The sequence below is a fragment of the Gopherus flavomarginatus genome, chromosome 8 (assembly GCF_025201925.1).
Source record: "Gopherus flavomarginatus isolate rGopFla2 chromosome 8, rGopFla2.mat.asm, whole genome shotgun sequence".
Lineage (NCBI taxonomy): Eukaryota > Metazoa > Chordata > Testudines > Testudinidae > Gopherus > Gopherus flavomarginatus.
In genome coordinates, this window is record NC_066624.1 from 13,620,057 (window position 1) to 13,632,379 (window position 12,323).

General features: G+C 41.6%; 2 protein-coding genes across 2 annotated transcripts; one reads left to right on the forward strand and one right to left on the reverse strand.

Annotated features, from left to right (window-relative positions):
• Window positions 1-363: 363 nt before the first annotated feature.
• Window positions 364-9,795, reverse strand: UPF3B (UPF3B regulator of nonsense mediated mRNA decay). Its single transcript, XM_050964568.1, has 10 exons — window positions 9,630-9,795; window positions 8,663-8,769; window positions 8,413-8,519; window positions 7,050-7,148; window positions 6,308-6,418; window positions 5,698-5,741; window positions 4,431-4,619; window positions 3,737-3,897; window positions 2,509-2,821; window positions 364-1,509 (listed from the first exon to the last, which is right to left on the reverse strand). The coding sequence occupies exons 1-10, from the start codon at window positions 9,756-9,758 to the stop codon at window positions 1,366-1,368; spliced, it is 1,404 nt and encodes a 467-aa protein (XP_050820525.1). The 5' UTR covers window positions 9,759-9,795; the 3' UTR covers window positions 364-1,365.
• A 349-nt stretch (window positions 9,796-10,144) lies between these two features.
• NDUFA1 (NADH:ubiquinone oxidoreductase subunit A1) lies at window positions 10,145-11,964 on the forward strand. The gene is made up of 3 exons (XM_050964565.1): window positions 10,145-10,323; window positions 10,680-10,769; window positions 11,809-11,964. The coding sequence occupies exons 1-3, from the start codon at window positions 10,222-10,224 to the stop codon at window positions 11,827-11,829; spliced, it is 213 nt and encodes a 70-aa protein (XP_050820522.1). The 5' UTR covers window positions 10,145-10,221; the 3' UTR covers window positions 11,830-11,964.
• Window positions 11,965-12,323: the final 359 nt, after the last annotated feature.

Here is a 12,323-nt window from a genome sequence, read left to right on the forward strand (position 1 = left end):
CGACTTCAGCTACATTATTCACGTAGCTGAAGTTGCGTATCTAAAATCGATTTTAATACTCTAGTCTGGACGTGGCCATTGTTTCACTTAGTCACATTTTTCAGAAACATAACTACAATGTTAAGTGAGGAGTTACAGTAACATTATGCACTGTAATTTAGCTACAGTGATGTATTAGTTTAATATTCTCCACTGTTCTCAGCAGAGTACAGGGATTTTTTTGTTACTGAGTTTGAGGCCACTTGACAATGTTAACTAATGGACAATATTAGTATGAAAAGCTTTGATAAAGGATAAATACAGTACATGAGATAAGGCTAGCTCTGTCATGCCTCCAAATAGAAAAGTCTCACTGAAGACAAATAAGTTAAAGTATCTTTAATATTTTGAGATTTTATTGGTTTTAGTACAAAACAGCTAAGGCTAAAACTTGCTAGCTTAAAGAGGATCATTATTGGTGCAGTTTCTTCTGGGCTGTGAAATAACACTCCAATGGATCAGGAAAGATGAAGCAGAGTTTGAAATGACAAATTTCCTACTTTTAAGACACTGAAAACAAGGAGGGAATGCTTGAAAAGAATCAGACACTCTACACAGCTATACTGAAATTAAAAAAAAAATAATTGTTTCAGTGTAGGCAGACAGACATTACATGACAATTTATCAAAAAAAGGAAATACCCAGTAATTATTCCTACACTGCAATCTTTTAGTTCAATTACTTCATTCAGTAACCCACTTCCTACCTGGAAGATTCTTTATAAGGCCTCTCCCCACTTTCCAAACTTCCTACTGCTTCTACCTTGAAAAGGTTTGTTCTGCATAAAACCAGGAAAGGCTTCCCCAGACTACTGATGGCCCAGCTACCATAGTCTGAGAACGCTGTTTTAGTGCTAGGATTACACTGTTTATTTGTAAATATTGTAGTCTCAGATTCAAACACCATACAGCACAGCAATCTCGGATGTTAGCTTTTGAGCATAACTGCAGCTTTAACTTTGCTCCTCTTTCTAAGTGTACCACACACTGGTTCAGGACTGCTTTACAAAAAAGCTCTGCTTTTAGATCCAGGTGTCATCCTCCTGACCACATGACTCGCATTTCTCATACTTAAGGCCACAAAAAGCTTTTCTACTTTGCAAACTGCAAACATTTTCTTCTCCATTGTAGTCTGCTGCTATGAACATAAATTCCAGTAACAATGAGAACACATTTCAAAATTCTGAGGTTCTTTACTCAGAAACATCCAACAGCACAATGTCCCCTTTTCTTCCTTTGTTCCTTCTCTTTGAAGGCACTTCTGGATTGCGTAGTACATGCTCTTTGGCTGCTTCAATAATCAGAACACATAAGGCCTGCGTGCTAATCACTCCTCCTCTTTTGTATTACTGGTCTCACTTTCCTGTTTATCTGCTCCTTGGTCCACAGACTTTGTAGCAATGTCTTCATAAGGACACAGTCTACTTCGACTTCGAACTCCTGGCTGGTATAGCTGCATTGCTGGACGATCCTGAAATAAATCAGAAGGTATCAGACAATATGATGCTTTTGCACAAGACAAAATTCCTATCATTTCTAAAGAGATGATACTAAAAAAGGCAAACAGAACACCACACAGACTTCTTCAGACTTTCCCAAAATACTATTATTCAATGACACCCAATGACACAGAGTAACTGCTCAAATAGCACAGATGAGAAAGCTGCTTTAGATTATGCACCCAAGTATTTTAAAGCATTCACAAGGATAATATTTTAAGGAACAATTCAGTTTGTCCTCTTCAAGCGCATGAGCAAATTTCAAAGCTTCTCCCAAGGAACGTTTAACTAAAAAACCATGAAACACACACACCATAGATGCTGCCAATGCAGAATTAGTGCACATCTAAACTGGATGTATTCCTATCCATGGAAGGAATACATATTTGGGGGGGTATTTTGCATATAGAACGATATGTACATTAACATGGGTCTATACTATGACACTGCATAGTGTTGCCTCTCTTATATTTGATGCAGCAGCCTCTGCAGTGTTTTGGAGAAGGTATAATAGGGGTGGCTGCCTGCTATATTGTTTTCTCTTGCTCATAGAAACGTATTTACTGGCATTAACCCACATGCAGCATCTGCAAGAATCTGGTCCTACCATATCACTTCTCTGGTGACGCAAAAAGCCAATGTTTATCTACTGGCAAAACCAGGACAGACAGACATTTATTCACTTTTGTTCAGAACTTGCCAGTAACAGCTGGACTTGTACATAATTCCTACAAAGGCAACAAGAACTTTGCCAAGACTAAGTTCATCTTAGCAGCAGCAAAGCTTACGAGATCTGTCTATTTTCCCCTCATATATGATGGCAAAGTTTACAGCTGAATTATTATATGAAGGAGAAAAAAATATGTCAAGAAGGTAAGAAATAGCATGACCTGCCCCTTAATTAACATTCACCATCAAACCACAAACAAGACCTTATATAGAGTGGGTGTGAATTCAAAGAGAGCCAGCACCTTATTTCTGATGCGATCTCTCTTAGCTGCATCCTCTTTTTTGTCATCTTTGGTTATTTTCTCAGCTTTTTCTATGTTGCCTGTAAAGTCTGGAAGCTCATTTTTCCTTCCTTTCTCTCTGAGTAAGTTCATCTCCTTTTTAACCTCTTCTTCTCTTTTTCTAAAAACTTTTTCCTTCTCAAAGCGTTCCTTCTGCCTACGACGCTCTTCGTCCTGGCGTCTCTGTTTCTCCCGCTGCAGTCTCTCATATTCTCTCTCTCTTTCAAAGTCTCTCTCCCAGTCCCTGTAATCTTTTCCATATTCATCTTCAGATCTGTATGAAAAAACACAGTGAGAAATTAAGCTTAGAAGACTGGATAATCAAAATCACAGCTAGTAGTAAGCAATACTACAACTCCAAATTTGCATCAATATTGTTAGACATGGATTTGTAGATTTTAGACAAGAGTTAAAATATCCTAGAAGCCTACAGTCATATTTTACTACAGATACAGAAATAAACTGCAGTGAGGATGTAATCCTTAATAATGAGCGAGAACACTACAGATAGTCAGCTATGTGACTAGAACTGTGCGACTTCCTAACTCCCTCTGTGGCCTTGGAAATTACTTAAATCTCTGCCTCATTCCTCTGACACATGGGGGAAACCCACACCTGTATACATCACATGGATGTTGTGAGGATTAGTTATTTCAGTACATGGTTGTCATTCTGGCATAAGGATGGCCATACTTATCCTTCCTGCCAAGGCCTCTAAAGGGATATGCATTATGAGTATTATGGACTTAAAGTGGCCCCTGTGCTCTCGGAAGCCGCTATAAGTGCAGTCTATGGAGCTAGAGACTGCAAGCTCAAAGCCATCCCCAGAATTTGGAGGGCACAGAGGTGGCTTAAAGCCATCTTTGCCCAAGGGCTGTGCCTCCTGAATTGGGCTCCAACTCCTGAGCTTGGCTCCATTTGTAAATATCTTCAGTTGAAAACCCAAGTGTTATTGATAAAACACTAAAATTTGTCTATTAAACAAACAGATATGAAACAGTTCAAGTCCAGATGGACCCACCCTACTCCGTGAAAATGAGTACACTCTCCCAAACAATTCCGATCAGAGACATTTCTTCATTTGAATTCAAAAGCTGTTCCTGGGCAGTGCAGCCTAAGTTTTAAATTACTAGTCTAGAAGGCTGGGTTTTGTTAGTAAGTCATATATAGTAAGTACTGGAATACTAACTTTTTTGCCTTCTCCTCTTTAGTCTCTCCATCGGATCGTTTGGCTGACACGCTGCTTAGTGTGCCAGCCGCCTTTTCTTCCCTCACATTTTCTTTTTCCAGTTTCTTGAACCTTTCCTTTTTCTCCAAGTCTCTTTCATCTTTCTCTGGTTTCTTAAGTAGCTATGAAGAAAACACACGTTCTATTTAATCAAAGGCTCATTCTATACTGTGCTGCAAAGTAGAATTAATTTAGCTACTGGGTTGAAGTGACTTCTGCTTAATATGAGAAATATACATATATGTAACTAGTTATTTCCATACTCCCTGTGCTCAGAGGTAGTAATGTCTACCACTAAAATAATGATCCCAATCCCAGAAGATTCATTTCCCTGTACAGTATGAGAACAAGATCAAATACTGAAGATGGTAATCAAATATATCCAGTTACCCAGATTATATTAAATTCATATGTTCTAGGGAACAAAAGCATATACACAAGTATTCAAATGAAAATTGATTATTAAAGATAAACTAAAGCAACTAACAATCACACAAATCCTTACTGTATGTTAACAAAAGCATGAACATTATGAAATAACTAGTCTACTCCTTCAAGATCATGAGTTACTCTTGGATAAGTATTCAGTGAACACATTTGGTATGCAACTTTTACAGGGAATGAAAACAGCCTATAACAATGACATGTTCTGTACCTTAATCTTTGGTTCGTCCTTTGATTTATCCCTTTCTTTCTCTGGGCATTTATCAAATTTCTTCAGTTTTTCTGCCTCTTTTCTCTTCCTTCTTTCTTCTTCTTTCCATTTCCTCCTTTCTTCTTCTCTTTGTCTTTTTCTTTCCAGTTCCCTTCTTCTCCTCTCCTCTCTTTTTTCTTCTCTCAGTCTCTGGAAAGGTGGGGAGGGAGACGAGGACCAAAACAAACAAAAACAAAAACACACAAACGTTTCCCACATTAGAAAAAGAAAAAAAGTTACTTTTAAGAGTTCTATAAGATACCATGCCCTGAAATGACAAAATTCTCTAAAATATACAGCTTTACAAAACATTTGTCTCTCCCTTTGTATACTACTTTTAAGCAACTTATTGACACCATCAAAATTCACTGGAGCAGCATTATTATGTATATTTCAGAAATCATTAACTCTATATTTTAAAATGAAAACACCAACGCATCAGAACCCACCCTAAAAAGTTAAACACACCTGGGAGAAAAATAGGTTCATAGGAGAGAAATCACCAAGAGGGCATTAACTTAAATCCTGGTAGCTGCAAACAATATGTTAAACAGAAGATGGCTTGCCAATCACACAGCTGCAGCTCACATGGCTGTGTTCCACCGTGACAAGGACTGTTATTAAACCACCATGTTAAGCAAAATATAGCTTGATATCAATACTCTGGAAGCCACCATCAATCCCTGCTAAACACACAGTTTGTTAAGCATGAACCCAGGCTATACCAAGTATTTGGGATAAAGAGTACAAGAAAACCTCACCCCATTGAAACATGATTATAATTGTTAGACTAAGGTCCTGCACACATTACATTTTTCTTCTGCAAGCAAGTCCGGCTGCACTGTTAGATCTGCTCCACTATATTTACCATCTGCTGAGCAGCACGGATCCAGTTAGGCAACAGGATGCAATCCTGCCGCAGAACAAACAGTTGTAGAATATTTCCTCCCCCAGCCTCCCTCCCCCATCTTTTTTTTTTTTTTTTTTTTTTTTTTTTTTTTAAAGTCTCACAACTTTCTTCTGAGGAGAGAAGGAAGCAGAAAGTGCTCCCACCTACCTGAACAACTCTGTAGCTCTGGGAGAATTATTTAAAACAAGGTCTTTAGATCCATTTACTACAAAAGAAAATCTTACTATATAGACATCACTGTACTTACACAAGTTCTAAGAGCAAGTTATCAAAAACTGTAACCAAAAACTCTACATAGATTATAAAGAGAAATCATACCTGTTTGTTTTTCAAGAAGTTCAGAAGGGGAGTTGTCTTTTTAGCTAAATAAAGATTAAGAACATAAATATTTTTGCCTTTACAAATATCAAGATACGTTTTCATAAGTTAGAGGGAAAGACTTATCTCAGTCTCTCTTAGATTTTGCTCAGTTTCAGTCTTACTTGTACCACAACTTCTCTCTCTCTTCTTGAAATGTATACCCTTCATTTACTTATGAATAGCTACATCTCCTCATTTAATGTTTTAGCTAAACTAAAATGAGTTGTAACTTACACTGATATATCACTTCCCATCCCACAGTGCTAATATTAAAAGGAGCCAATGCACCCATCACTGGAATTTAACAGCACATAACACAGGTGTTTAGTATAGGTAGTGGAGAAGATTACTATATGCAATTTAAACTAAGAAGAGGGAATGGCCCAGGGATGAATAAAGTAGATCTTCATTAGTAGTATTACTCTAAGGACTTTATGATACTAAATAAACCTAAAAAGAAATGTAGAATCCCCAAAGTTCAAAAGTCATAAACCTACAAAATACTGTACTTTGTATGTCTTCCTATACTGTGAGAAGAGGTTCACATACAAGATATCAGTTTTCATACCTATTAACTCTTTGTTTCTTGCCTCTATTTCCTCTAGCAGTGTTTCAGGAGTCGATGTTAACTTTTCATCATCTGCACTGTAACTTTCCAAAAACTTCTTATACTCTGGGTCTGGAGAGAAAGATCGATTTGTGCTACAAAATACACATACTGACCCCTCTTCTGGGAGTTTCAATAGTCACTCTGCATTTTCAAACTTACGAACAAACAAGAATGGGTTATATAGTTTTATAAGCTGCTGCCTGATATTTGTCTTTAGCCAAGTTAAATCTAACTCTGAGGCAGGAACCATGTCTGGTTATGTTTTGTAAAGTACACAATTAATAGTAAAATCTTGCATTATTAACAACTTTATTCCATAGTGTGCTTATTAAGATATTGTATTGGTTTTGCAGTTGTCTGTTTTTCTTCCAGTGTACCAAGCCTGCAAAAGCTAACTGTGACAAGAACCATCTTTTCATTACACGTGTGGGCATTACCTAGCACAACAGAAGCCCATCCCTTGCTGGGGACCAGTAGGTACTATCATAATATCAATAATACCTTAAGTACTTTTGTTACAGTAAAACAGACAAGGTATTTTGAAAAAACAGAAGTGTCACTGTTGCATGTTAAATGTTTAGTATCAAACATTATATTGTTACATTAGGACACCACACAGTCAAAATAAATTCAAATTTCTGTTATCAGATACCATGCACCACATACGCATGCATACAACAAACAACCCCAGTAGTTGTACCATCATCAATAGTCCCAGTTTTGGCATCCTTTTTCTTATTCTTCTTTTTTGCAGATTTTTGGAAAGGTGCAAATTCTACAATGGCAGCATACTCCTGACCTATTAAATATTAAAACTGTTTAATCACCAATGTAAAAAACCAAAACACTAAATTCCTGACAGTGTATTATATTGGGGGAGGGACACTAGGGCGTGTTTATAAGAAACAACACTAGAACAGATAAATAGATAGTAGCTATGGAATTTGTGTTTATATATCTGACCACATGACAACATTCCTTATAACCTTTTCATTGCAAGAGGATCTCAAAGCACTTTCCAGCCTATACACAAAACACATACAAAACTACATTAAAAGAAAGTTAAAGTTGCAAAATGTAATACTCAAAAGTTAGGAAATGCCAGAGCTAAGGTTTCTCAGGCAACCTTAATTCAGCATCCTGATAGTTATGCATTATGACCACATGCTGTCGTCCCGACCCCTGCCCCTATTCCTGCTTCATTCACTGGGAGGGGACGGGTGCGGGGGGGGGGAGGGCGGGAGAGAACACTGTGTGTTCAACTGGAAATATGGAGAAAGGGGAAATTTCTGTTCTTGACAAAACCCAATGAGATTGACAAAAAGTCCATGCAGAACAGAGAAGTAGTTTCAGAGAATCTAGGTAATTTAAATTGATGCTTGGAACATGAAACTGGCCACTCAATGCCTTCTGAATAACTGAGACTTCAATTGTCATAGCTCTATTTCACAAAAAGCAACTGGTTGGTGGAAGATGAAAAATAAAAAAGTAAAATTTCTAAAACAAACAATCCAAATAAAACAAGAGTTTCAGGTGAAATTCTGGCCACACGGAAGTCAACTGGAAACACTGGCAAGACTCCCATGGAGCCAGAATTTCACCCAGTATATATATGCGTTAAAAGATATCAGCCAAAACACCAATTAGTCTTAGTATTAGGCGCTGAATGCTCCCAACAAACCATATAACAAGATACTGCAATGACAGCTAACTAAACTTAGACTATACACACATGTAAATTGCTAATGGGCTAGAATTCCTCCTCGGCAGTTTGTTTAGAAAATTTAGCACTAATGTTGCTTTAAAAAGGGGATTTTATTGTTATTATTTTAAGCTGTATTTAAAATCTACTACAAAAAGTGTCATGAAGTTTATCGAAAAGTCTACATGCAAGCACCATGTATTTAATCTCAATTATATGGTGCCCAAGTATAATTATGGCACTAAAAGAAAGTGTACAATAAGAACAAAATTGGGAATAAACTACTTGACAATTTCCTAAATCTCATCAAATATTGATATAGAAACATTTTAGTATATAACCAAGTTTTATTTTTACTTGCCCTTGTGATCAACAAAAACATAACCATCAAAGCGATCCCTGAACAGTACTATGTCTTCTTGGTTTTTAAAGTTGATGTATGCTCTGGAAAACATGTGAGGATACAAACTGCAAAAGGACAAAAAATAGCAATGTGTAAGGAAATGAAGCTGGCTAGTTGCTGATGATTTTAACGATATACACTATGGACAAGTGTAAATTAATTGACATACTAGAGTTACATGAAAAAATTTAAACCTGAAGTGTTGTACCTGGAATCATTAGCAAAGAATTCAAAATAGTCGTGTTCAGGCAAAGGCTGAAGATGTTCTTCAAGTTGTTCCTTAGTCAAGCTGGGAGGCAAGCGTCGAATTACCACCTTAACACAGGAATATTAAGAGAGTAAAATTATTGTCTGCCCCGACTTTATTTCAGATTTCTTAACTGAAAGATGTCATAGGATAACAAAGCTAAGTCAGCAACTGTGGCTCATGGGGAAATCTATTTCACCCAGCACGCTTCAATACCATTTTTATATCCTATGTATTGAGTGACCTAGAAACATCACAATTCTTCAAGAAAGCACAGAGAGACTGGGGGTCTGATCCAGCACCCACTTAAGTCAAATAAAAGATTCCTACTCACTTCCCAAGGGGAGCAGTCTCAGGCTTTAAGTGAGGAAATGTGGCTCAGTGATTAGAGCAAGGAATTCAAAGGCAAGATTCCTGAGCTCCGTTCCCTAGCCTGCCACTAACTGCTACGGTGAGCAAGTGACTTGGGCCAAACATTTCCCAAGTGGTGGCCAGGGGTCCGGATGCCAGGCAGGCCCTGGCTCTGCAGAGTGCGGACAACACTCGAAACGCCACGCGAGCTCAGCACCCCCCGAGCAAACCATCAGATCGCGGCACCTCCGGCTGGGCACCGAAAAACGAGACACCGCCAGATACTCGCCGCGTTTGTAAGTTGCTCCCCCGGGCGCCCTGGGCCTGGCCCCATCCCCAGAACAGCGTCCACGGGCCCCGTCCGGGGGTTGAGGCGCTGGGGTCTGCGGGGCTCCGCACGGGCGCGGGCTCTACTGAGCAGCTCGCCAGAGCGCCGGGCAGGCGCGCAGGCCGGGGCACGGGAGAGGGGGAAGCGCCGCCAGCAGCACGCCCCGGCCCCGAGCTAGGGAGCCCCCAGGCACAGCGGAACCCAGGGCCGCTCTGCCAGCGCCGGGGCTGAGGCCGCCCCCAGCCTCACCTTGCTGAGCGTCTCCTTCTTGTCCTTCGGCCGCTCGAGCCTCTCGGGCTCCCCGCCCCCCCTGAGGTCCAGGGGGCCCCCGGGCGCCCGCTTCTCCTTAGGCCTAGTGTTCTCCTTATCCTCCTTCATCCCGTTCTCCGGCCCACCGAGCCACGCCCCCTCCCGCCCATTGGCCGCTGCGCCTCTCGCGGGAACACAGCCTTAAAGGGCCACGAACCGCCGCCTGGCGCCTCCTCAGGGACACAGCACCACGGGGATAGGCGCTCCCGGCATGCACTGGGGCTAACGGGGGCGGCCGCTCCCAGCAGGCAGGTCCTCGGGGCCATGGGAAGTTCCCGGCAGCCCTGGCACGCCTCGTGCGACGCCGAGCGCGGCCACCGCGAGTCTCTGAGGGGACTTAGCCCCGCCCTATCGCTGTTGCACTCGTGACACTTCCAGCGGCCTTTGCCTCGGCACAATGGCGGCGGCGCGCCGTCGTGATGCATGATGGGTAGGCGGTGCCCTGGGCGTAGTCCTGAGGCGGGGCTAATGCGCCTGCGCGTTTGCAGACCTCGGGTCGGCTCTGTCTAGCGCAGCGGTCGGTGGTGGCGGGATGTGGTACGAGATTCTGCCCGGCGCGGCCCTCATGGCCCTGTGCCTGACCATCCCCGGCGTGTCCCTCATCCACATCCACAGATACCTCAACGGGGGCAAGGTCAGGCCGGGCTGGGGGCCGGGCTGGGGGCCGGGCCGGCTCCGGACGGAAAGCGGAGGGGGCGGAGATGTGACGGAGGACTCGGGGGCGGGGGGGGGGGATATGGCGGAGGACTCGGGGGCGGGGGGGGATATGGCGGGTGACGCGGGAGGGGGGAGGCGGGGTGACGGGACGGACCCCTTGCCCGGTGCTTGTGCTGAGTGAGCCGCTGGAGTCCAGCAGAGAGCACCGCTCCCCTTCCCCCACCCCGGGAACCACTTGAGGCCTTGTCCGAGCCCCAGCTCGCTGTCCAGCCAGGCGGCACCCTCCTGCTCCCCCTCCTCCCAGCGTGGTGACACCCTGCTCTGTGTGTGCAGGAAAAGAGAGTCGCTCGCCAACCCTACCAGTGGTACCTGATGGAAAGAGACAGGCGACTGTCGGGGGTTAATGAATATTATCGGTCCAAGGTAAATTCCTTCCAGCCTAGAACGGAGCAGAGCTATAATACAAGGCAGCTGAACTCTGCAAAATCCAAACGCCTCAAAAGTCAACCAGCCAGGAGTTGAAAAGGACAGTTGTAGGTCTCTGCATTGAGCACTAGCTATTGTTTGAGCTGAGTTAGACCCTTGGCTGGGTTCTGCTCTCTGTTACCCTAACTGAGGGTAGAACTTAGCCTGCTAACTGGTGCAGACAAGTGCTTATTTTTAATGCATTGTCTTACATCTAATCAATCGACTGTCTTGCTTTGTTTGGTTCAAATCTGGATGCAATCTTCTTTGCAAACCCTAAGCCTGTAGTGTCTTTTCATTCTTGCTTGATATCTTCAGTGAAGCCTTGCTACTGCTAGTACTTAAAGGTGACATGCAAAGGGCTTTTTTAAGTGCCCGTATTTGTTGCTTTATAAAATACAAGGAAAGTCTCTAATGTTTTATTAGAAGTGGCCTGGTCTGTTTTTTCTAGGGGTCTCTGGGATGTTTATAAGCATATGTATTATGAGCGGTCACATTAGTAGAAGGGGTTGGAATGTTTAATTTGTTATATCCTTCCCCCAAGCCTATTTAGTCACTAAAGTGAAAAAAGGGTTAACGAAAACAAATTTTAAACAATGACAAAATTCTTTTCCCTCTGAATTGCCCAACTTTTCACTCTACACTAAAATGATGTAATTTCACTGATTCTGCAGTTAGCATAGAGTGTTCCTGAGCAGACAAGACTTAAATGTCTAATGTGAAAAACCTTTTCAGATCACCTTCAGTCATAGTACATAGGGATGGTATAATTTGCACAGCCTTGATGAATTGGGCCTCTTCCCTTTGTAACTTCTGTAATGCTATCACTACAGTTTGCCTAGTGCTACCACCTCACCCTTAATGGTGCTTTAGTGATTCTTTCCCCCATTTTTAAAAAAATTGCATGCTTTTTGGAAGATGCTAACTTAAACAGGGCGTTGAGATTGGTGTAAATTCTGTATGGATAGTTAAGAGTGTATCACTTTTTGTTTTTCAGGGATTGGAGAACATTGACTAAGAAGCAACTCGTTGAGTGAAGAGTCCTAGTTCTTGTACAAAGCAATTTAGCTCTAGTAAACATGCATGTATATTTGATGCAATGTGTTATACGTTGCACGTAAACCTGGAAAATAAAGTAGGTTTCTGCACTTGTTTTATTGGTATAAACTTTACAGGGTGTATATTGAAAATAATACAGCCAGCCATAAACATTCTGTAGTCAAACATACAAAAAGGAATACACAACAGAGGTAGGTAATTACCCTAAAGGCATAGATGTGCTTCCAGCTAAGAAACATGCAACAAAAGCTAGTGGCATTTGAGGGAGAGTTAAATCTATTTTATTTATATACCTGCATAACTATCTGCAGATACACTAATAGACTACTAAGCTGCTGTAAATAGCAAAAATAACCATTTATTGAGGTTGCGGCGCCCCCTCATGAAATTGACATGCAATGAGTAATGCTAAGCCTTAATTTCTTATTCATTACAAAGCTGTTAAAAGCATCA